General features: G+C 44.8%; 1 protein-coding gene across 6 annotated transcripts in view; it reads left to right on the plus strand.

Annotated features, from left to right (window-relative positions):
- ebf1a (EBF transcription factor 1a) overlaps positions 1–10,809 on the plus strand; it is a 54,433-nt gene extending 43,624 nt beyond the window's left edge. The window contains exons 12-17 of one of the 6 annotated variants that reach the window (XM_034543243.1): positions 2,143–2,208; positions 2,742–2,904; positions 4,088–4,267; positions 6,239–6,436; positions 6,655–6,723; positions 7,925–10,809. In XM_034543243.1, coding sequence (XP_034399134.1) covers positions 2,143–2,208; positions 2,742–2,904; positions 4,088–4,267; positions 6,239–6,436; positions 6,655–6,722 — 675 coding nt within the window. In that variant the 3' untranslated portion in view covers position 6,723; positions 7,925–10,809. Of the gene's footprint in view, positions 1–2,142; positions 2,209–2,741; positions 2,905–4,087; positions 4,268–6,238; positions 6,437–6,654; positions 6,724–7,921 lie in introns of all 6 variants that reach the window. The other 5 variants (XM_034543239.1, XM_034543240.1, XM_034543242.1 and 2 more) reach the window with 5 other exon arrangements.
- Positions 10,810–26,150: the final 15,341 nt, after the last annotated feature.

Here is a 26,150-nt window from a genome sequence, read left to right on the forward strand (position 1 = left end):
TTTTCGAGGGGGCTCTTAATGAGCCCAAACACACATTGACCAGAGAAGAAGCGGGATATCTGCCAATGCCTGTTCTATCTCTGTATGTTGTGGTAATGATCCAGTGTCCAGCTGAACACAGCCCCCATACTGTGCTGTAGCTAATAGTCCGGCAGTCAGAGTGAGTCGGCAGCCTAGGCACAGCCAGACTGCAGGGTGTTTAGCTAAGGCTGTGGTGGAGCTGGGGGTCTGGGGCCGGCTAATGAGTGACCGCTCCTGCCAGACGAGGCCAGGCTCTGCTCTGGATCAGGTTCCCCTTCCTGTTGACGTCTCTGTGGGCCTGACTTTACGGGAAGAGACCCTGCGCCCAGGAAATGGTCTCCCCTTACAGCAGCAGAGCTAAGGAGGCAGCGCGGCGCTAACCACATTTATCTGTTTATCAGAACGACTCTGGAGCGCTGCCTAATCGCGTTTAGCTACTGGACAGATCCCTTTGCTAACGAGAGACTGATAGGTACAGACAGGGCACAGGACCATGAGAGAGTGATTAATAGAGAGAATGGGAGTGAGACGAAAAGAGAAAAGTAGTTGGGAGACGCAGGTGAAGAGAGTGTGCAGGAGGAGATTAGAGACAGTGATGCACAGACAGACAGAAGGTCTGAACGAGAGAAACAAAAAAAGAATTGGAGTGACTGAGGTTTCACGTGTTCTCCCTAAACCTGGTTACACTCCAGCTGTGGATCTGTTTGTGTCCTAATGCACCACACTTCCCTCATTTCCCACTCCTCCTTCCTCTCTTCCTCTTCCTCCTCCTCCCTCTCCCTTCCTCCCTTCATCCATCCATCTACCTATCTGGCAATCCCTGGGAGGCATGGGGCGTCGAGGAAAAGCAGAGAGAAGCAAGCGAGGAGCGGCGCATACATACTAAAGAACCACTTACCTTCCTAGGGCCTCTACATCTCTCAATCAAACAGAGCAGGCCTCCTCTCCGGTCTCCCCTCTTTGCGTCTCTCCCCCCCCCCCTCCCCCTGCCTCCCTCTCTGCCTCCCCCAGATAGTGCTAGTAATGGGAGGTTAACACAGAGGCAGCGCTCCCATTATTGAGTGAATTTAGCACCTCGGACAGCGCTCTACAATCTTTATTGCTTTGCTGACCCTCTCGTCATGTCCTGGGCGTGCTCGACAGCCTCCACATGTGCGTGGCTGAGTGTGCGGTTACGCCCGTGTGTGTGTGTGATATGAGGTCTGATTGAAAGGCGGTGTGTCACGGAACAGAGAGCACACATGCTCCGGGGCTTGTTCACAGCGAGGGATACACTCAGGAGGGTATAGCGCACAGCGTGTGTGTGTGTGCGAGTGGAGGTGAGGGAGGGAGAGAAAGAAATGAGGGGAAGGTTGAAGGGGAGGGGGCTGCAATTTTCTGGTTGTCGCGCCTCCAGCATATATCTTGGCCCCGGCACATTAACTTTTAAAAAGGGTTTCGTAGGGCTGTAGGTGTCTACATCACACACATATAACGACTGCCTGGAGTCAGACACTCATACACTCAGGGAGGGAAAAGAATAGCGGGTGAGCAGAGAAAGGAGGGTAAGTGGTAGAAAATGAGCGCGGAGAACCAGCAAACGCTACGGAAGGATAAATGTTTGATGTGTGAAATACCACTCGGCGATTTTCACCTGAGCAATGATGTTCGACATTTATCACACAAAGTGGGTGTGGGGCTATTCACTTGGATCATTACCAGGGTTAATTCAGGGCAGGAGACGGGCGCATCCCCGCTGACGAAGGGACTTGTGTAGCCGTCGACCTGATGATATGTTGTGTTAAATGAGAATGATGTGTGATCATGTGTTGTAGATTCATGATCCGGCGGTGACAGTAGGGTGGAGAAGACGTAGAAGACAGCTGACTGATAGAGAGATACAGGCTCATGTTTTATTCACAGATAACAGTATCTTACCTCTGCTCTCCCAAACTGTCCGGCTCGTAACAAAGTGCCAGGACAGGCCCATTTCTCTTCCTCTGTCTGCCTCCTTCCCCTCTTGCACACTCTGTTCTGCATTCACAGCATAACCTAAGACGTGAAATGTAATAAAAGTGACTGAACTCTTTGAGCCGTCGCACTCGTGATCAATCCTCTTCCTCTTTCTGCGCTTTATTGTAGGAGGTGATCTTAAAGAGAGCAGCAGACCTGGTGGAGGCCTTGTACGGGATGCCTCACAATAACCAGGTAAATACTCACACCAGCACCAAACACAAACATCAATATCTTGGCCTCAAATTATGTTTGTGGTTCAGACCACTCGCAGCATCAAAGGCGGTGTCGCCGCAGCCCCGTGCTGTGTTCATGCACGATCTGGGACCCACAAACACACACACACACACACACACTCTATAGGTTAGGGCTTTCTGTCAGCTCACATGTTGAGGAGGAAAGGACGAGATGTACAATGATAACTGCAATGTAGAGGGAGGAGAGGAGAATAGAGAGAGGGCAGACAGCAGATGAGGAGGAGGAGGAGAATGAGATGTGGGATTAGGACTGGTAGGAAGATTTGATGAGTCTGTTAATGAGGCATTTCATCCATTTACTGGAACCAATCCCACCACTCCCAGTGACCACTGATAAAAAACACTTAGCCTTCTAGGTTTACATGCACAATATCTTGTGAGACCATAAAGCCTGCATCAAGGCTTTTCTTCTCTTCTCTTCTCTGTTGCTGACCACAGTTTATTTTCTCTTTTTTCCTCCCTCATTGTTAGGAGATGATTCTGAAACGAGCAGCGGATATCGCGGAGGCCCTCTACACAACAGTGCCACGAGGGCACAACCAGCTATCCGGCCTTGGCAGCGGCTCCGTCCATGCTGGCATGATGTCCGTAAACTCCTTCAGTGGGTCAGAGGTGGCACAAACGGCCAATCAGGGTGAGCAAAGTCAACAGGAAACAATTAAAGTCTGTTATCATGGTGTGGTGGCGGTTTATTTATTGAATAGTTATTTTTTGTTGAAGGAGGCATGGTTAATAAAGAAGTAGTGTGATACAGAGTTTTGGTTTTTTTTCATCTGGGAAATTCAGAGATGATTTAAGATTGTGGAACAAACAAGGAAGATTCCGAAAAGAGGAGGACAGAAAGAGGAGGAGAAGGAAGAGGAGGAGGCGCGGAAAGAACGAGGGCGAGAGAGTGAAGAATGGAGAAAAAGAGAGCCATGGATAGAGTACGATGGAGAAATATGAGTGGGTCCTAGGGGTGTGTATATTAGACTGGGGTCGGCCCCTGTCTGACAGAGAGAGATGTGGGCGCAGTCAGTGGTGATTCATCACATGTATCAGGGGAAGGAGGGTAGAGCGGATGGACTAGCCTCTGGATATGTCTCAATACTTCCAATGAGCTTCCTCTGTCCTTCATCTTCATCTGGTAATATGCTCAGATGGGAAGAAAACAACAGATATCAGCTGTGAGACTTCTGGCCTGCAGTTTCCAACTCATAACAGATGAGGAATGGGAATTGGTGGTACCTAATTATGAAGAAGGAGGCTTCTACGGTACAGAAGTGCAGCCCTTGTAGCACTAGAGAGCAGAAATTCCTGATGTTCCATTCCAGCTGTTTTTTTTCTTCTTTTTTCTCTCGTGTCAGCGCATTGGGACTGAGGTGGATATTTATAGTCTCCTTTCCATCTTGTCGCCCTTTCCGTTCGCTGCCCCTGTGAAGCATAAAGGAGAGAAAGGTCCTGTCAGGAATACTGGCTTCATTCTTTATAAATTACAGGAGAGCTGCAGAGGCCTTTTAGTGTTAATTGCCTTATCAATTGATCTAATTTGAAGAGGAGCCAGTAAGGTTAAAGGCCTCTTGTTTTAGTAGTTGGATTGCAGCGAGTTCCCTCCTGTATCGCTCTTCCTCCGCTCTGTTCATTGCTTTCTCGCTCGGCCATATGCTGTCTTAAGAGTTTTTCGAGAATTTCCTTTTGGCTTGTATTGCTATCTCCATTAGACCTGTGGGGAAGTGAGTATTTGGCAGCGCTGCTTGTTCTCGTTTTGTTTTGTCTGCCATCTGCTATACCCCTAACACCTATTCTCCCTCCGCCTTCTTTTCTCTCGCTGTCCCTAGGTTTCAATAGGAATACAAGCAGTGTATCCCCTCATGGCTATGTCCCCAGCTCAACTCCCCAGCAGAGTGGCTACAACTCTGTCTCCAATAGCATGAACGGCTACGCTAACTCCGGCATGGCAAACTTGGGCACCTCGCCCAACTTCCTCAATGGATCTGCCGGCAACTCGCCCTATGCCAGTGAGTAAATACACCACATCCTGGACCTGAAACAAAGAGGGAATGACAATATCAAGGGGGTGGAAAGCGAAAAGATTGAGTCTGAGCCTTTTGAACATACAAAGAATACGCATTTGACAGGAACTGAGAGAGGGAGGTGTGACACACAAGGGGGAAAGCCGTTCAGTTCAGCTGGCTCATCTGTTTCTTTAAGAACAGAGTCAAACGCAAATCCTCACTTTATTGGCCAGGGGATTAGATCACCTAGCACCACCCCGATACCCCCCACCACCACCACCACTGCTCTCACGCACACACACACACACACACACACACAAGCACACACATTCACCCTCTACATTAAAGACCCTTGATTAAATCAATAAACTAATTGCTAGAGAAGCAATTCCATTTCAGCTCTTTGATTCCTGGGTGTTAACAAGTATTTTAACAGGCTCATCGGCCCCACACAGACACTTTCAATCAATGGTCCCTCGGCCTGCCTTTGTAGGTCCAATTTTCATTAATTGATTAGTTAGGCCCCTTCATAAATGGATTATGACTTTATTGCGAGGATTTGTCAGGAAGAGCTATAAAAGCTAAGTGTTGGATAATAACAACAATAAAGGCAGAAGCAGATATCAGAGGGCAGGTGAAATACGACTCGGTTGATTGTAAAATCACTGAGGGGGAAAATGCTCTTAGTGTATTAGCAGACAAAAGACAAACCCAGGAGGATGGATGGGATGATCCGAGACTGGATTTGGGTTGTGAAGATAATCTTCTGGTCATTTTTGCCTGTGGATGATCCTCCCGCCAAAAACAGCCATCTTGTAAAAAGCCTAAATATCGAACAAATTCATGCAATTTCAGCTTGAAGCTGATGTGGTAAATCTTCTCAAAATGTAATCCAGAGCTCTGGTGATGATGTGACCTTAACAAATGTAAAGCCTTAAGGCCTGGTCACACCACAATTTAAAACAGCAACATTTAATTGAGAAATGAATCAGTGGACTTCAACTTTTGTGAACTTTGACCGTTGAATTTGCCTGGAAAATTGCACGCCGACTTGACATTGCTGAACATTGAGGGTTAGATTGACAATCCAAAATGGAAGAAGTTATTATTTATTACTTATTCATTACATTTGATTCAACCTTTCTGCCAGAGTGTCAACTTCTCCACAAAAAAGATATGGTTTACAGTCAATAGTCTGTATGTTACATATCAACAAAAATAAACGTGTAACTGAGCAGAACGTACAGTTGGCAAGCTAGTATCTTGTATGGCTCTTTTCCCCCCAAAACGATCTATTTTTTTTAATGAACTAGCCAGCTACATTATCTCGCCCTGTGACTATGTCACCAAACTTCTACGAATAAATATGTTGCAAAGGCGCCGATGCGATGACTAAGATTGCACTGGAAACACAAAGAAGCAGTGATTATTGTCAAGCAGATGTTATCAGCTCATGTGTTGGATTTTGCTCTGGGTCTTTAGTAAAATCTCTTGCATGATTATCTGTGATGAAGGTGGTCTGGGAGAGTCTTGTTTGCCCCGAAAACATATTACGTGAACAGCACCCCGAGTTAGCGAGGAGATGCTTATCAAGCCGTTGCATCCCTTGAGCAACACGATGAGTCATCAAAACAGACTGATCAGAGGGGGAAAGTGCTTCGGGGTGCTTTTGGTGCAAGTTTCCAACGAAACACATTTTTGTCTTAGCTATGAAATATCTCTCTGCCAGGTGGTTGCTTAACAACAAAAAGTATCTAAGCCAGTTGATCTGAGTCCAAAATATCATCCCCTCTGCCATCATCCATTGACCAGTCCCTTTCTGTTCGTCCCGTCTGCCTGTCCTTTGCCCTCGGCCCTCTCTCTAACCTCGTCTCGCCCCTCTCCATCATCATCTTTCCTCCCTGTCCCTCTTCCCTGACGTGCTCCCTATGACCCCCTTAACCCCTCCTTTCCTACCCGTCTCTCTTCTCTCAGTCGTCCCCTCAAGCCCCACCATGGCCTCGTCGACCAGCCTGCCCTCCAACTGCAGCAGCTCCTCCGGCATCTTCTCCTTCTCCCCAGCCAACATGGTGTCCGCCGCCGTCAAGCAGAAGAGCGCCTTTGCCCCCGTCGTGCGACCCCAGAACTCCCCTCCCCCCACGTGCACCAGCGGTAATGGGAACAACCTCCAAGGTAAGCTGGTGAACCGCATAATTAATTCAGAGCTACTGTTTTTATGTTGATACCTCTGCATCAAGCTTTAGTCCTGCTCTTCTACACCTCCTTATGATAACAATTTTTCACTTGTACTCCCACTTCTTTCTCCGATTTTCCTTTTCTTCCTCCTCCTCACTCCCTGTTTTTCCTTTCCCTACCCTCCTTGACCCCTCCACTCTCCTTCCTCACTGTAGATCAGTCTTTTGTGGATTCTAGCAAGTACTCATCAAACAACTCTCTGCAGGGCCTGGCCTTCTCCTGAAGTACGTTAATTGTCTCCTTCTCGGCTTCTTTCCACGCAACACTGTCCCACACCGCTCGTTTGCACCACCAGCTCATCCCGCCCTACCGTTACTCCTCTTTTCTGTTTTATTTCGCACTCTTGGCTCGTCAGAGAGACAGCACGCCGCGCCACATGTGTTCCATTTCCTGTTTTCACTTCCTGCTTCCTGCCTCTGCTCCGGTGGGTGTCTCTGTAGGGGGCGTAGGGAGGGGTGGGGGGTTGTTATGCCACCACGGGTCACTCTGTTCTCCCATTTCCATTGAACGCAGCGCAGGGCCTGTTCGTCTAGGCAGGATGTTGTATGGTGTTGAGATCCTGAGAAAGAGAAATGATGGATGGGAATCTTTATCAGAGCCCCAAGCTAAGCACTTCCTCACTTCCTCTGTCGGCGTTGATGAGCGCTGACCACGGTGACCCAAAGGGCCATTGGCCACTGTGCACTGATCACACTGACACACACACGCTGGCACACACACACTCACCATTCTGTTAATCCCAACGAGCAGGAGACACTTAGGAAATAACCAGGGAATTAGTGGATTGAAGAGAGAGGGGAATCAATAGGGAGCCAATGTGCTAGATGAAAAATTCCTCCCTGTGATGGCTTCTGTGTAAAAATGAGTGGGGGTGAGGGGTGAGGGGGAGGTGGGAGCAAGGTGGTGAAGATGTCGGAGCGAGTTAAAGGGAGAGCCTAGAAGAAGGTAAATATGTGGATAAAGCTCATGGCTTGGATTTCAATGTCCACGTGCCGAGCGTGATTTCATCACCTCTGTCATCCCACGTCACTGCGTCTCTCTGTCGCAGTGTTTGAAGCACAATGGGCTTACACAATGCAACTGCTAACAATTAACAGTGGCAGCTCTTGCATGAAGCTATTCAGAAAAGCCTGTGAAAAGTTGAATGATGCCGTCGGTGCGCGCCAAGTTAGCGGCGCAGGGGAGAAAAATGTTTTGATTTTGGGGGCCTCGGAATGAAGAGATAATGAGGGAGTCGTCTTTGTTCGCCAGATGCTGGAGCACATTTCTGTTATGTGACTGTTGTGATGACAGATGAAACCCAGCAATCACATGACTGACCTCTCTCTCTCTCTCTCTCCCTCTCTTTCTTTCTTTCTTTCTTTCTTTACCCCCCCCCTCCTTATCCCCCGGTCTTCCTCCCACTCTCTTTTTCCCACAAAGCAGCGATTCCCGGGATGATCGTTCCACCCATGTAGAGAATCTGGAAGAGCTGGCGATTTGGGAATGTTGAGAGGAAAAGACACAGTAGCAGAGTCTGGCGAGTCTCTGTTGTGCTCCGGAGCTGAACTGAAGGAAGTCAAGATAAGAAGCAGGACTCTGTTAAACTCAGGCCTTTCCATTTGGATTTCATCTGAAGGGATAGGAGACAAGGAAGAAAAGGAACAATAAGAACCTTTGTGATGTTGTTTCCCTCTTGGTTGAATTAGTGTAGCTTCTCTGACACCGCGTTGGATGGAGTGTATAAAGACTGATAGTTTACCCACAGTGTGACACTGACCTCATGAAAAAGAGCATTTATTTATCTTTATGTTTATGCCTGTAAGGTTTGGGTTTGATTACTGGAGGCCACACGTCGTCTTGCAATCCATAACTCGCACAAACAGCAGTGAAGTGTTGGTTTGGCCATGAAGTTTACGTAACCTCTGTCACAATAGAGGATGCTTTCCTTAGCTCAGCCTGCTCACTAAAACCACAGAACAACACACTGGCCTAATGGCACTACGGTCAACAACACACAAAAATACAAAGAAATAACTTTTAAAAACCATGCCCTTTCTTTGTTCCCCCTGTTTGGTTTGTTTATTTGAATTTTAATAAAACTGTGAGGATTGAGCTGTTTGCAATATGCTTTTCTGCTTGTCATGTGAAGAAAAAGTGATGATTTAGCCAAAATTGACTTTTTGTCTTAGATTTTAGCGGAGACTTGAAAAGCCAGAGGATGTGTGCGTCCAGCCAGCACTGTACTGAAGGAGTCTAGCAAATATCAAATTAGAATAAATACGTGATATATTTTTGTACATAAAAAAAAAAAAAAGTTGCATTTTTCATTTGATGTTTCTTTTCTTTTCGCAAATAGCTATAGTTTGAAATGTAAACATTAAATGTCTTAAGGCAGCTTCTCAGTACAGAAGATAGATTTACTGTGTGTTGTCAATATCTCATCTGCTAAACATGACAAACATGGATTTGGATACAAAAAGGGGATTCTGTAAAATATCCTATAAATAATGTATTTATCCCACTTATTTCCTCTCACCCTCGTTTAGTTGTGTTGTGTAAGTTTAATACAGTAAGTGAACATATTTCACAGTGTTTTGCTTTATTATTTACTGTTGTGTCCCACTATTTAAATGTGACTTTTTTAAATCTGTTTTTGTTTGTTTTGTATGTAGGTTGTTTTGCATTGGTATACCATGCTTTAATTTCTTGATTCAAAAACATGCCATTGTCTATTTTTGTATTATTTGTAAGTTAATAAAAAACTGTTTTTTTTTTCCTTATGAAAATGTTTATTGTATGGCAAAAAAAGTAGCATCTTATTCAGAGTATTTGGTTGAAGTAGATTTTTTAAGAATATATACACACATTAATATATACTGTAAATCTATATCTTTTTGTTTGAGCTCTGAGGCTTTCAGATTGATACTGTTCTTGAACTGATAATATGCATGGGTTCTTCTCTTGAGTGACACTTTCTTTTTTTGTGTGTGGAAAACAAGAGAACTAAGAAATTGCTCTGTGTTTTTCTTTCTTTGAGTTCCTCTTTTTCCCCCCTCTGTTCTTGCTTTTCCTACGTTATTTATGCCTGCTTACATACTGTATCTATATACTCTTTCTTTTTTTCTGTCACTGTAATCTTTACCAGCAGTCTAGATGCCTTAACAATGCAAACCCATTCTTCATTCAATCACATGTACAGTTTTCTACCCTCACCACAATTGTCTATTGCCACAGAGGAATTCATGGGAACTTGGGGACAAAGCACAAACCCGCTGTGTTTGGTGGTGAAGCCAGACAAGAATACAAAGAGCCATAATTCAACAATCACACACACCCCGATGTACTATAATACTACAGCAATGGCACGCTTTGAAGGACAGTCGACGCTGAGAGGCCTGTCGTAGCCGTGCTCGTTGCACTTTAGTGTTCACAGAAACACTTTGTCTTTCTTTTTTTGGTAGCGATTATGTAGCCCTTTATTCCGATTAATGAAATCATTTTTAACTGCATGTTGGTAATATTTCTCATCGGCCACAGGATCACAACAGTGTGACACCACAGAGCTGTTTTCATTGTAGTACAAAGGGGGGCGCACAGTGAAGACGAACACTGTCACAGCACAATTTCAATCTCACACATGGAGCCATAGGTCTGACTCCAGCATCTGACAGTCGATCCCCCGGTCCTTCTCTCCATGTAGTAGTCTTTGGACATTACAGCTTCATTACAAGCTAAACACAACAAGAACAAGTGAGGAAGCATGAAAGGGAGCTCCTTGGCCTCTCAGCCATTTCTGTAGTCTTTTCTTTGTGTCTGCCGTGTGTCTTCAAGCTGTTGCTGGACAGAGAATAGGGCTTTTCTCTCTGCTTTTCTTTTCTAGAGCCTGGTTTTGTTAAGTGGGTAGAAAGGACCATTTTAACAGAGGCGCCTGCTGACAGACGAGTGTTTTTCAGGCACTTGTGTGCCTGTGCTGGTCGGGGCCGGGGCGGGAGGGGCCGTACCGTATCTGTTTCAAATGAACTACAGAGGTCTGTTGTCATACAATGGCTTCTTTGTAAGCAAAGTTCCATCCTGATTATGAATATTGGTAATGGGTGACAACGTTTTGTATTTAGGTAACAAACAACACAAAAAATTGCAAACCAAATAGCTGGTGTCTATTTTTCCCTCTGTTTTGTCTCTGACTGCAAATACACTGAACAGCTCTATGATATAAGGGAAGAAGAAAAAAAGTCTACTGTATAGATTGTTATTGTTTTTGATGAAAATTGAGCTGTAAGATAACTTTTGGACTCTCACAATGTTGAATTAAAGTTACCTCTTGTCTGTGACTTTGTCAGTTGTCATTTTGTTATTTAGAAATATGCCACGTTTTTGGATTCCTGTGACACGATCATCAAACATGAACTTTGGTTCACTCAATTCAGTGAGATTTTTATTGAGACTTTCTGATCTTTTTGGATTGAAAATGTCATCTTCAAATAGTTTTCAGGCGGATGACTAATACTAGAGAAGACCTGGCCAACACTAATAGGTCAGAAACAGGCCTGTATTCCCCTCCAACTCCTCTCCTTTCTCTAATTAATCTAATTCATTAATGCATTACCGATGGCATGGTGAACATGGTTAGCCTGACAAGTTTCCTCCTAAACATATTAGTTAATGATGATTCCGAGGTTATTAATTGCGAACGCACCAGCCCACTATAATTGAGTCATCATTTGCATACCCGGTCATCAGCAGAAAATTAATTTATTTTTTATTTTTTGCATATCTAATTTAGGGGGCTGCGATTGGATTAGCTTGAGAAAACAGCGGAGCCCAGGATTCTGCTGACCTCAAAGTGTTCCAGGGTCTCCACGGTAACTGGAGGCTTCCGCAATGCCGATGGGGAAAGGGGAGAGGGGAGGGGGGGTGAGCGACACAACCTGGAAGTACTGATGAAATAAGAACTCGTAAACACTGTGTGCTTGTTTGTGTTTGCCTCCTTAATTGCCCAAAGGTTTGTAACTGCACAGGGCTTTTTCTCCCACATATCTAATAACTGAGTTGATAGTTTGCTGACAAACAGTAAAGTGGGTTGTAGTGTGCACGGTTTAGCAGTAAGAGGTGGGATATTGAATTATGGAGGTTACACACTCAGTGCTGGAGAAAATGAGTCCTGGAGCCTAATGTTTTTGATTAGCGAGTCGAGCACCGCAGCCATGTTACTGCACCGCTCTAGGGATTCCGCTTTCCCCATAGCAGTGCAGCACACACACACACACACACACACACACACACACACACACACACACACACACATTCAAACACACTCATAAATCATAAGTGCACGCAGACAAAAGGTGAACTCATTTTGCTCTTTATTTCCAGCAGCTTTTCGGGGCCAGATAGACTGGTCAGTGTGGGAGGAGGACAATAGGAGTGGGAGGCCGAAGGCAGCGTGGAGCCAGCAGACCTCTGGAGACATAACATTAGACACTATTCCTACGGGCCTACCTCTGGATACAGAAGACGTAGCCAACACACATCAGGTGCTTCTGTGCTACTAGTATCCTAATGAATTATATTAATGCACAGATTCCTCACCATCTCGCTCTCCTCCTCCTCCTCCTCCTCTTCCTTCCATTTCTCATTCTCTTCCCTGCATGGACACATGAAGGGAGGAATAGCGGAGAGGCGTGTTTGAAAAAAAAAAAACAGGAGTCCCCATGGGGATCCCGCATAAAGAAAGGAAAGGAAAGAAACGGAGAGGAGAGAGGAAGTGAGTGTGTGGGGGTAGGGGGGGGGGGGGGGGGGGGGGGGGGGGGGGGGGGAGGTTCAATATGGAGGCAGACCTAGACAGTGAGCAAAAGACAAGCAGAGAGATGAATATTAATAATATTCTACGTTGGAAAATAGTCACAATGGACATCATAGAGAGATGAAGAGAGGCGATGGGAAGTTCCATTCCAGGCCTTGCTTAATATTGTGTGCGCGTGTGTGTCTGTGTGTGTCTGCAGGTGCACACTTTCTGCATCCGTGTATGCCAGCAAGACAAAGCATATGTGAGTGCACGCGTACCCTAGAACGAGTGTGCACTCACATTCAGGTTTGCGCTCTCGCTCACAAGGGTGTGTGGTCGTTTCCCACAGTAATTATCCCGACGACTGTGGGTGTCTGTCTATGATCTGTGCGGTACCTGTCAGAGGGAGCACAGCAGAGCCCGTGCTTTATATTCCCTGTAATTGCTGCTGCTAATTTACTGTGCGTTGGCCTAATGAGTAGGGAGGTGAGGGGCTGGGGTATGTAATGGATGTTAGAGAGATAGCGATACTGAGATGGATTTCACCACTGCCGGCAGAGAGAGAAGGGAGAAGGGGAGGAAGCCAGCGAGCTGCGTGTGTTAAGCAAGCATGTAGAACACTTATCTTTATTGTTCTACTGAAATGAAAAAAAAAACAACACAAAAGATAAGCTATTTGCCCCCCCCCTCTCGCTCTCTCTCTTCCTACCTTTCCTCCCTCCCCTCAGCTGACAGTACAGTGGCGACTGCAACGAGCACATTAGAAAAGCTTTTTGTTATGTTGATTAATGATAAAAGCAAATTCATAAATAATATAGATTATTCATTCCATTTATTCACATGCTAATTAGAGCTAGAAGCAGATACCTCAGAGAAATGGCCTTTTTTTCCCTCCCCCCCCCCCCCACTCTTCTGTTCCAGTGCAACCAGATAGACCGACTGACATTCAGACAGAGGCAGAGACAGACCCATATTAATGTCATTCACACTTTGAAGCACCAATGGTATCTTGTGATGGGGACACGTCCACCCTTCATTTCTCCCTAATGAGGTCATGATAGAGGCCAGTGGTTTTCTGCACACACACTCCCCCTCTGCCTTTACTCTCGGCGCGCTCTTGACGAGCGCTGGATTGACAGGGTCGTCTTTGATTGATGCACCGCGGTTCCTCCACATGTTCTACAGCTCAGTCATTTAATTATGTTTCCTAAGCATCATTAAGTACCGTTATATTCGATCATATTCTAATGAGCGAGGTGGCCAGTTGCAGGACAAGCTAATTGGCGATTAATGTTGTGTATCAGTGAGAGACAATGCAAGATTGGCCGTTTAATGGCACAACACTGTATTTAAGTGCTGAATATGTAAAAACACAAACCGAGGGGGGGCCGAGCCGTGATTGAAATCCAAACAGAGATTGGCTCTTAAAGGTCTAATCTCTCTTGGCCTTACACGCCACCTGGCTCCCCTCCCATTTACAAACACACACTTGCTGCATTATTCTGAATTGTTCACCTCTTGGCCACATTACACACACTTACTCGGATAATGCTGGAAACCGTCTCTGCAGGCATAACTCACCTGCTCCTCCAGATTAACCGCTAACTCAGTATTGATGCACTGCTTCGCAGGTACGTTCGCACATGAGCGCAGCACGCACGCACACACACACATACACACAGAACACAGAACACAAACATCCTCATCTGGTATTGACATGCCGCGCGGCTGTAGGTGTTTCCATTTAAGGTCAGTCGATTGCCTTAAGTATGTAATGTTAGGAGGGGGGTCCGTAAACATGTCAAATTAGCAGTAATGAATGACCAGGCACCGGCAGGAGGAACTGTCAGGGTGCACGCCCAGGACAATACATTACCCTGAGTTATCCGAGTCTGCCCTCCTCCAAACACACACACACACACACTCACAAAGTAGTGGGACCCATTCAGCGGTCACACACTCTGCTTTAATGGGCTGTATGGCTGATTGGTGTCCAAGCGATGAAAAAAAAGAAAGAAGAAAGACTGGAAGTAGACACAGCGTTAGAGTATGGAAAGTTCAGGGGGAAAAATATATTTAAAACAAAGTCAGAAGATTGACGGACACGACTACGACGATCTGAGAAGAAAGACATATGAAAATAGATAGAGAGAGAGATAGAGGACCAAGCGAGAGGGAGAGAAAACAAACTGGGGTATTTATTTGTTCTTCTTAGTGTTGAAACAGGAAAAAGACCTCTGGTTTAATAAACCATGAATCCTTTCACAGAGGTTTTGTATGTTATTCTTCGGAGAAACAGATATGTGGGGAGGGAAGGGGAGACAGAGAGAGAGAGAGAGAAAAAAAATAGAGAGAGACAGAGAGAGGAGCAGAGAGCAGTGAGGGGGGAAGAAAAAGAAAAAAAGAGATGCTCTGCAACCATATGAATTTCTCCCTCTTACCAACACACACACACGCACACACACACATACATAGACCCCTCAGCCCACTTCCAGGCTGTATGTTAGTTTTGGGTTGGAAGTGTGTGGGATGAAGGGGGGAGGGGGGGCACATATCCTCCTCAGTCAGAGAGAAAGTGAGCATCAATGAGAAGTAAAAGATATACTTCACATCTGTAAATGATTAATACCTTCTCCTCTTCCCCTCGACATTTGACAGTCAGTGAAAATAACTCTAACACAGTCGCCCTCCACCACAACAATGCGTATACATCGGTATGTGGCGCATGCATAAGCAGAACAAAACGGTCCACTTAGGAGTTCTTGAACGTGATTTTACTGTACGCACCGTGGATAGAGTGATAAATAAACATGTACACAAACATGAACTCACTGTCTCTACGTTGTCTCCTTGCCTCCTGCTCTCTCCCCCCCCCCCCCTTCCTCTTCTCTCCTCTCCTCTCTCTCCCTCTCCTTCCTGTAACAAAGGTTACATTGATCATGTTTCTAAAAGAGACTCTGTATTTCCACATGGCTCTCCCTGCCTCTGATATGTTTTTCTTGGCACGTCGGACCTCTACTTTTGTCATTCACTCAGCATATTTTAACAAATTAGAAACATTAGAAACCAGGATCGCGGCAATGTTTTGGTTCGGTTTCGAAACTCTTACGGTCCCCACAATTAGATTTCAAAACACAGGCGAATTGTTTGACAGCCGAGCAGGAATAAAAGCCTAAAACAACTTTTTCATTAGAAACACATGCTCTGGCAATTAGAACCTAGCATTATGTTAATGTAGATTTGCACTGGTTCATTTGTTGTTGCGTGAACGCTGACGCCGAGTGTGCGTGAGTGTGTGTGTGTATGTGCGCTCACACGTGCGCGCCCTTAGACGTGTGAGGGTGTGTGAGTGACCGCGCGGTTGCCCGTGTGTCTGTGTGTGAGGGACAAAGGGACACAGTGCTCCACATAACAGCATTACAGATGGCTGTTGTGAGTGGTTGTGACAGTGAAAGCGAGTAGGTTCCCACTCCATACAGATGTACTCTGAGTGACCTTACAAACACAGTGGAACTAAAACAGGCCCCCCTACCGCTCGCTCTCACTCTGGCACACACTGTCAATTCTCACTCAGCCCTTGCGGGGCACTAAAAGTTGTTTCCTGAGCCAGGAATACATCAAGGGCCAAGAATATATAAGCAGGGAGCAGCAGAGATGCATAGGTCCAGGAAAGCATAACTTGGACTAACTAAATATAGGACTGAAGGATTAGTAGCTTTTGCCACCTATAAAAGCAAGACAGGTATGCCAGCCTGAGTTAACGACCACATGCGCTGACTTTACCCTGGATTGTTTTACCAACGAGCTGCTGTGGACAAAGAGGACATTTCAACAGGTCCACTTTATGGAGGAAAGGGGGGGGCGGGTCCTTCCTTTCACTGATTCAGAGACTGTACAAAAATTACAGGGGCGGGGGGGGGGGGGGTCCTTGTCCTGCCTGACATTATTTTTTTATCATCAAAATTGCAGCAAACTACCCAGGATATCTGAATAAAATGTAAAAGTACTACATTAGTACAATTAATTGAATCATCGACCAAAAGCAGTATCTTTTTTATTTTATTTTGGCTAAGCAACCACTGAATTAGCATTTTGCTAACGTTACACTACCTAATAGTTACACCCTACAGTTATAATTAATGAAAACATACCATACACAAAAACTCAAGTACCGCAATAAATTGCCTCTAGAGCTGAAGAACGTGAGGCACTCAGCAAAGCAAAAGCAGCATGTAAAATGCTTGACTCTCATCGAAAGACAATGTACAAAAGGTCTCCCCAGGCTACTAAAAAGCGCTCTGCCTGATCGGGGCTTAAATCCTTTTGTGGCTCCGGAGGGAGCGGCACAACGTCTGATAAAATGCCTCAAGTGATGTCACTGGGGGTGTGGAGTTAAAATGAAGGGATCTTACCAGAACTATTCCTGCTCCTCATCTCTGCCTGCTCGCGGCTACATTAGCTGCTACTAGCTGACACCAGAACAATGCATGCAAAAAAAGACCATAGCTGGATTCAAAACCACATAATATACTAGCAGTACGTTCTGACTAAAAGAAAATGACCAAAATGTAGCATGTAACATGCAGTAGTCACACCAATGCAAAATGTGATGTGGAAAAACTCTGATGCATCACACCGTTTTTACTCGCCCACGTCCCACAATGCAAAGTGTTATAACGGTGCAGTCTGAGGTCAGAACAACCATAGAAGCTCCACAAAGCTCCAAACTGGCACGACAGAAAGCATCTGCCGATGATGCACATATATGCAGTCTCAAAAAATAGAAAATTGTCTCGTAGAAAATGAAGCTTGTATCTCACTGTTGACGGTTTGTTTACATGTCAAACCTACAGTGTTAGCTCTCGCCAGTTGACTAGTCACGCTCACAGACTGCTAGCAGCAGGCAGTGGCGAGGGAAGAGGTGAGGGAAGAGAAGCATCTTCCAGACATGACCCTTTATTAACATTAGTTAATAAACTGGCTCAAACTAATACACTCTCTTATGTATAGCATTCAACTTTTTTCTCACTGTACCGTTTTGTTAAGACATGTTTTATGTCGACAAACGGTCTCCCCTGATGGATGATCTTGTTTGTCTTATCTCTTGTCTCTTGTCATGGGCTGTTGAAACACATTGTTTATGGGGTGGGTGAGCTAAACCATGTATCTAATAAGGAGAAGAAAAAAACATAGGTGAAAGCTCAAAAAGTGGTAGTTTGTAATAATATTGCAATAACTGTATATGTTTTGTGTGTGTGTGTGTGTGTGTGTGTGTGTAGGTGTGTGTGCTGTGAGAGCTTGTTTTAAGGCTAAGCCTGGCCTAACCTCCTGAAAAATACATTGATTTAACAGTTTGCAGTAGGTGAGCATGGTTAATTGGCATTCAGCTGCAGGAGACAGGCGTGAGGACGGCCCATGAGAGCACTGCCAGGTGAGTTGATTGGCATAGCTAGTGCTTGTTTACTAATTCCATTCTCCTTATAATGCAGTGGTGTGCTGGACCTCTGGTGACTGCCACACACCACGGCCATGTGGGCCCGTGAGATATTGTTTGCTGAACTGTGTTGAAAACTGTGGGTGTTAGAGTTGTGGTTATAATGTTAGTGCAGAAGTATGAACACACACGATTGTACACACAACAGCCATGAAATCTTGAAAGGGACGATTGAAAATAAATGTAATTGTGGAATGAGAACAAATTATGACTACCATCCCTTTAGCAAAAAATGCATTACCACATTTCTGACCCCCCTAATAGCTTTCGTATACAGTGACTTGCTTTGCCTGCCTGTCTTTCAAAAGCAAATGTATTTATAAAGGGTCTGTCTTAGAACATTCCTCTGCTTTCTGTGATGTCGAAGCTGATTTTGATTTTTGTCTTTGCTTGCTCATTCTTTTATTCCTCCTCTGAGCCAGCTCTTTTCTGGTGGTGGATTGTGAAACAACAAGAATGCTTTTTATTCTCATGCGGTTTCACCCACAACATTTGTTTCCAATTTGACAGATTCTGGAACAGAAATTCTTGGGAGAGAAAACGGTTATTGCATGATGGTTAAAAAATAAGTTCCCTTCGAAAAAATCCTCCACCTATCCCTCAAATCTCTCACCCGTTGCTCTACAGGGCTCTCTCTCCTGTACTTCCTTCACCCCCTCTCCTCTTTCCTCTGTTGGTTTAGGTCCAAACAAAGTCACCTCATCTTGTATTGTGGGAGAGATTGTAAAAGTTTTCATTGAGCCCATGTGGAAGCAATTTAACTGTAATCTCCAGTAATTGTGACTGTAACATAGAAACAGGCTGGAACCGATTGGCCTCTTATTTTTCTTCAGGGTCACCATGGGCTTATCTCAATATTAGCGTCGTGCCTGATTGAGTTATCATATCATATTTGCTGTTAAGAGTTGAGTGATGTCAACAAATGTAACAAGAGAGCCCAAAATGTTGCTTTAAATCACAAAGAGGAAGGTTCCGTTTGAAGAAAGCACACACGTCAATGTCAGCGCAACCCGCCGAGACCTGACTTTGAAAAGAAATGCATGACATTTAAGAGCGCTGCAGAGATGTGAAACAAAAATGCTGTCAAAAAACCCCACCATTATAGTGTGACCTATCCTAGATCTGAACCCAGTTTCCCCCGACCCATGTCACACACACACCCTCTCTTACTTTCACACACACACTGAAGTCAAGAGCACTCTGCTCAGTTGCTGCCGAGGTGCAAATGGTTTGTCTCTACGCCTCACTGACCCGACACTGCTCCTTCACCTCCTCTTTCCTCTGTCTGCTCCTTCTTGACTCTGTCCATCAATGCTCCGCCTCCCTCACCCCTCTCTCCTTTGCACTTTTGTCCCAGCGTCCTCTTTCTCCTCTCTCCCCCCGTAATTTGTCTCTTTTGTCCTCTGTTCATCATACTTTCCATTTTTTTCCGTCTTGCGATTTGTTTTGTCTCTGCCTCCTCTGCCCTGTGGCCCTCACTCACACACCGCGATGAATGAGTAATCTTGTTGCATTGTACTCAGCCATCCTTGTCCATGTTCGATAATGGCCCATTTGATTCTTTCCTACCAGTGTTCAGTGGATGGCAGAGACTGAGAGCTGGAGGCCATGCAGTTATCATAAAGGGCATGTCAACTGCGAAGCCATAAAGCCTACAAGTGATTAAAACCCTTCAACTCAGGGTTACTCCATCACAATCATTAGTCTTTTCTTGTCCTACCTTGTGGCTGTAAAATCCACAGAGCCTTACCCTCCTTGTCCGTTAATAATATTCACTCTGCCTCTGATACATTAGTCCGTGAATGATAGGCCAAAGCCCTAGCCTAATTGCTTTCTTCTTGTAAAGTCTCAATTCATTTTTGCTGAGGAGACACAGAAGATGTGTGTCGACACACATAGATGCACACATAGAACCTGCCGCGCACACACACTTTCGCGCACTTACATTTACACACAACCCCACCTTCCCACTGCTGTTTTATGATGGATGGGGCTGAGGATGCATGGGGGAGGAGGGGAGAGAAGCTATAGGACTGTGTGTGTGTGTGTGTGTTTGTGTGTGTGTGTGTGTGAGAAAGAGAGAGAGAGAGAAAGAGAGAGAGAGAGAGAGAGAGAGAGAGAGAAGCCTAGCTGAGAAGCTCTGATTAACGACACAGAGAAGGGGTCCCAGAGGAGCTGGGGGAAGAGCAAAACTATCTAGGGCCAGCTGAGAGAGAGAGAGAGAGTGTGTGTGAGAGAGAAAGAGAGAGAGAGAGAGAGGGCACAAAAAACAGAGGTAGAAAGTGGGGGGCGGGGGTGAGGATTTTTTCTTTTTATACGTTTCATTAAAACAGACACACAAACACCTAAACTCTGCATATCCATCATTACTTTCTGCAAATCGGAGTGTGAACGTCATCCCCGTTAGCCTTGCTGCTCCTCAACGCATTTCTTCTCCTCTACCTTACGACACACACCCTTCAGATCAAATCTCCTCGCCTTACCCCCTTTACGATCCTGGAGCCCCGTATCTCGGGCTTCTGTCCACAGCGCTGTCAGAAGGGGAAACATGGTGTGTGTTGCCAGAGCGCAGGCCATCACCTCTCCCTGATTGCACATGAGAGTAGAGGTAATGGGAGTGTAATGGCACCATAAGTACCCTGCTCTCGCTGACACTGGCTGTATAGCATTACCCCTTGGTCTGACTGTGTGGCAGAGTGTGCAGATCTGTGGATGAGGTGGTGTACGCATTGGCATACGTGCAAAGTTTTTATGTGTCAATCCACTTGTCTGCTGTGGATAAGTGTGGATGTGTGTGTGTGTGTGTGTGTGTGTGTGTGTGTGTGTGTGTATCTGCTGAAAGACCAAGGTTTGAGTGTGTTGTGTTTTCCCTGAGGGTCGTCTGAGCCGCAGCGATCAAAGAGAGAGATGGAGGTTAACTGACCAGACCTGAGAACCTCCACAGAAGGACCTGAGGGACTCCTCTCTGTTAGCCCAGGTACCAATCATCTGACACACAGACACACACACACACACATACACACAAACACACACACACAATCAGTGGAGCGGCGAGTGTAGGGGGCAGTTTGAGTAATCCAGAGGGATTTAAAGATCTGTAAGACCCAAACTAACTTTGTCACTTCACTCATGCAGCCATAGCCTTTCACACAGTATCCATTACCTCAGATGCGTTCTCTACAAAACATCAAATAGCTTTATCCCAACTCCTACCCGGGTGCTTTCACAGAGAGAGAGATGCCTTGCACTGATATGGAAGTCCTGTAAAGTGAGTATAAGTTATATAGCAAGGGTCCCAGGAGAGAGACTCAGTGACTAGTCTCATACTAGAAAGTTAGACTGCATTCCTGAGTGGCTCAAAGTAACGAATCCCACTCAAGGACTGAGATTTCTGCTGGAAGTTAAGCTGGAAGTTGTGTTGTCAAAAAAGGAAAGAGAGAAAAAGAACAAGCGTGTTCAAGTGTGTGAACGTGTGTGTGCAAGTGTGCAAATGTGGAAGTGCGTGAGTTGCAAGAATGGGTGTGCAATCGTGCGAGGGTCTGAGTGTGTGTGTGCGTGTGTGTGTGTGTGCGTGTGTGTGTGTGTGTGTGTGTGTGTGTGTGTGTGTGTGTGTCGCTGTTTGAAAATGAATGAGAGATAACCATCACAGGCAGCTGCCGTGGTGAAGAGAGACGACCAGCACCAGCTAGATGCTGCAGGGAAGTTTCCTTGAAAACAACACTGAATACTTGTTGATTCCACGGGTGCTTATATATATTAGATATTATTGCAGATATGAAAATTTAAAAAATGTGCTGCCGCTTTAATTACAAACAGCCTGTCATATAGAAATTCCAATCACAGTTTTTGAGGGGCTATTCAGATAATTTGCTTCAGTACAAGTAGTAATATAATATATAACAATGTGAATGTACTCAATCGAGTAAAATATACTTGCAGCAAAAAAAGTAAGTATTAAAAATAAATGTACTTTTAATGCAGAATGGCCCGTGTTACATACCACACCAAATTGTGATTACTGATTCATTAACGTGCTTAGCAGTGTTTTGAATAAAAGGTTTGTAGTACTCTACATTCATCTTCTGGTCAACAAATCCCATTAAACAAACCAAATCAACAATGGATTTATCCTGCTCACAGATTTGATCTGATGTGTCTTATTATTCCTCTGTGCCACCAAATATGATCAAAAACGATTCATGAGCTGCATTGTTGCACCGGGTGACACGTTCCTTCATTATGAAAATGACCACTGTAGTTTATTTTTAGTCCATCCACATACGCCGTCCTGCTGCACACCAAGTGTGGATTAATCTGCCACTCAAAATTGTGCCCAAAAAAAGCATTATTTACTTCTGTTAGAGTAACAGTCGGTTTAAAAGATAAACTACACAATGTATGACTCGCTTTGTAGGTGTCTTCAGTAGGAAGCAATGGTCAACAACTAAACAAATCCAGCTTCTAATGATGCTCTAGATGCTTTTACACTCACGTGTCCTATGGTTTGTTTTCTGCTATGAAACACACTATTCTCACTTCAATTGAAACAGTACTGCCCTTTTGGTTTACGTGACTGGCCATGACTATGTCTTGTAATTTTGACTTTAATAGCTCTTGTATAGTTTCTATTTTGACTTCTACTTTTATTTTCTATACTACTAATCATTCATCTATCAACGTATCATTTTATTTCTTACCTTTTTCTTTATTTTCTGCCTTTTTTCTCCCTGCTTGTGCTGCTTCAACACTTGAATTTCCCCTCTGGGGATAAAAAAAAAAAGCTTGTCTCATCTCATCTCATTCCCACCTCTTATCATAGCCTCCTCCTGGCTGGACCATCTTTGCCTCGATGATTTTCCTCCAGAAATCACAAAAAAATAATGTTTTTTGTGTCAGTAATAAATCATACAAATAGGTCTGCCAGCAGACCTATTTGTATGATTAGAAGTTACAATCAGAAGTTACAGTAAAACCCTTGCTTTACACTTTCCCAACCTGGCCAATCATTGCAGAAAATGTTTTTTTTTGTTTTGGAAAGTGACAAACATTGACACAGCACCCCCTTTTCAAAAGAGTTAAATGCTGGTTAAGTAGGGGGAAAACATTTTTAGAATTATTTTTGTGTGAGAGACAGATGAGAAAAAGGATGACACGCAGCAAAAGCCTTTTGGCCAGACTCGAACCTCGGCGGCTGCCGTAAGGACTCAGTCTTAATGGTACATGCTCTCTGGTGGGATACCAGGACGCCCAAAGGTGGGCTAATTTTAACTTTGCATGCTGATAATTTAAGCCATTATAGGCTAATGCAGCCAATCACATGTTTTATACATACAATCTTAATCTGCAAAGCATGCTACAACTGAAATGGCCAAGTCAAATACATGTAACTTGAACTGCACTTAAAAGCACCGTATTTGTTTGAGTTAATGTGCTTGCTTACTTTCCATCACTTGTCCTGTACTGTATGCTGTATTTCCTGTATGCGAGGAATGGTCAACTGTCCTTTCCGTGGTATAAACAAAGTATATCCTCTTCTCTCAAGTTAAACATGACCCGAGCGATGACATTGAGAGCCAGGCTGTTGTTTGGGTAGGTGATGGTGGTGTGTGTGTGTGTGTGTGTGTGTGGTTGTGAGGGAGCGGGGGGCACAGTATCCTGCTGCTGGGTAACATCTCTGTCAGGACGTCTCTGCTCCATCGCCACCCCACTTCCACGCACGCACACACGCACACACCCTCCATCAGCACCCGCTCAGGGCTCATCAGTCGCAGCGGAGCACATGTGGCTGGAGTATTCTAAACAAAGCTTTATAAAGAGCTCAACTAAGACGAACCGGTGTGACAGTCAGGGTACTAATGACGCCCGGAGACCGCTAAATACGCCACTGACAGACCAACGGCCTGCATGCCATCCACACACACATCTCATCACATCACACACAAGTCTCCATTTTGGCATGCACCGACAAACTCTCGCAATCATACTGTGGCAGGATGGAACACATGCTTGCAGTGGCAAACACACAGATGTACATAAACCAACACACACACCTTGTGCCCAAGGGCATCTGTCCGCAGCCTAAGAGCTCCCAACTGTTGAGGAAAAACAGCTCAATTAGCTCAGTGGAGGAACTAACGAAATACATCTATACATGCACATACACACACCACCCTCCCACACACACACACACACACACATACACACACACACACACACACACTAAGAACTTCATTGATCCTTCCCCAGTCTGTGGCTCTAATTGGTGTGTTGATGATACTGCGAGAGTGTGGGATCCTTCAGGCAACCATAGAATGACTTCCAGCTCTTTATTTCTCATTTAAAGTTTAAATACACCCACAAACCTTCCCAGTCGCATGCTGCACACTATATTTTACCTGATATTTCTTTTGAGATTCTTCACTTGTGTCTGGGTGTAATCTAATTTATTTCTGGTGTTTGGTAATGCCACGTCTGAGATCACTCCAGGATCACAAAAATAAAAAAGCACACTCCGCAGCCCTCAAATCAGAGCTTTCCAACGCCATACATATCTAATAGCTTGATGATTTTGTTACTCCCAGTAGATTGAACAGTTGTAAAAACCATCTATCCATTATGTGCATGTCCATTAAAACTACGCACGCAAAATGCTCAATGAGCACCTTCAATTCAAATATGCCCCCCCCCCCCCTCCTCCACACACACACACACACACACACACACACACATGAAATGTTACAGCAAGTTATTGAGAGCAAATGAGGTAGAGTTATTTCCATAAAGGGTCTCAGTGGGTCTCAAGGATCTCCACTCCCGCCGACTGGGAGCGATTTAGAGAAGCACACATTGGTATATTAGTAACCGAAGACGTCTGGGGACGAAGCTGCTCTCTCAAAAAACCTATCCCTCCACTGTGACCTCTAGAGCATTCACAACTGGGACTGGGAGGCACTCTCCATCTTTTACTTTCTCTCTTTTGCTGACTATCTCAGTTTGTTCTCCTTTTTCTTTGACTTTTGGTTCCCTTTTTTTATTTATTTTTTCTATCTTCTTTCTTTCTTCAGAGGAGGGTTATCTTTTTTATCCATATATATGTATAACAATTTTTTCATTCTCATTCCATTCTACCGATATTCTATTTATCTACATTTTGCTCACTCTCTTTTACATCCATCTTCTGTCTGTCTCTCTCTCTCTCTCTCTCCCCCTCTTTCTCTCCACCCCCCTCACCCCCTCCCCCCCTCTCTCCCTCCCTCCTTGGCCCCAGGGACGGACTGCTGATAGACTGTGTACACCAGCTGCCCAGGGGCTATTTTTAAGGAGCATTTGTCCTTCTCCTTCCCTCTGGAGACTGACTCAACCCAACAACATCTCGTCCGCGCACACTCACATGTGCGCACAAACACACACTGGCATTAACACATGCACTCATTAGCCCATGAGCATGCATGGCCCACACTTTCTCTCTCGCACACATCCTCCGTCCAAGGGCATTCTGTAAATGTAGGGGCAGCTTGTAGCGCCAGAGCCTATTGCTTAACTGCACAGGAGCCCATGCGCCTCAGAGGGCTCATAAAGCTCCCCTGCTTCCAGGTCCTTGCTAATACTCTCCCTTGTTCTAACCCTGCCTTACAATAGTTTGTAAAACAATACTGTAAAACACTGTTGCCATGCATTGCGTCAGGCTGCTTTCATCACAAAACCCACAGCAGCCAATAGGGTCCCTTGAATAATGCATACAGGAAGTCGGAAGATTCGAGTTCGATGGTACCCTACAAACTGTAGCTTAACAAACCGATGTCTTAATTGACCTTGCTCTCCCATCATGTTCCTTAAATACAAAATAGGCAGAAATAGAAACAATACTGCAAAAAGAGTGGTCAGATTAGCTGAAATAAAGACTAAAACAGCATGAATAATTCAATAAGTCTGCTCACTGCTCAGACAATCTTGAAAAAGAAATGAGAAATTGTTTCGATTTTCATTTGTAACCTTGGTAATAATTGTACAGGAATTTGTTAACAAGCTACTAAATTATGTTCAAAGCATAAAATCTAGGCTGTGAACCTTACTTTTGTGTTGTGTTCAACCACTGCTGCTCAAAGCGAACGTAAAATATAAAATGAATCCTCAAACAACTGCTCCAGCAACCTCGTTAAGACATTATTTACTTTCATCGTTAGCCAAGGAAGAGGACACTAAAAATCTGTCAGCAGCCTGAAACGCCTGCTCGAGTGTCTGAGCACTGTTTAATTGTGCCATTTATCAGCCAAAAAAGCCTACACACACATAAATAAACACAATGCCTGTGCAAAGGAATTATAAAAATGTCACGGCAAGCCCCCAGTAAGGCCAGTGTTGATGCATATTAAGCGATTTAGTCAGTGAAG

This window comes from Cyclopterus lumpus, chromosome 10 (assembly GCF_009769545.1).
Source record: "Cyclopterus lumpus isolate fCycLum1 chromosome 10, fCycLum1.pri, whole genome shotgun sequence".
NCBI lineage: Eukaryota > Metazoa > Chordata > Actinopteri > Perciformes > Cyclopteridae > Cyclopterus > Cyclopterus lumpus.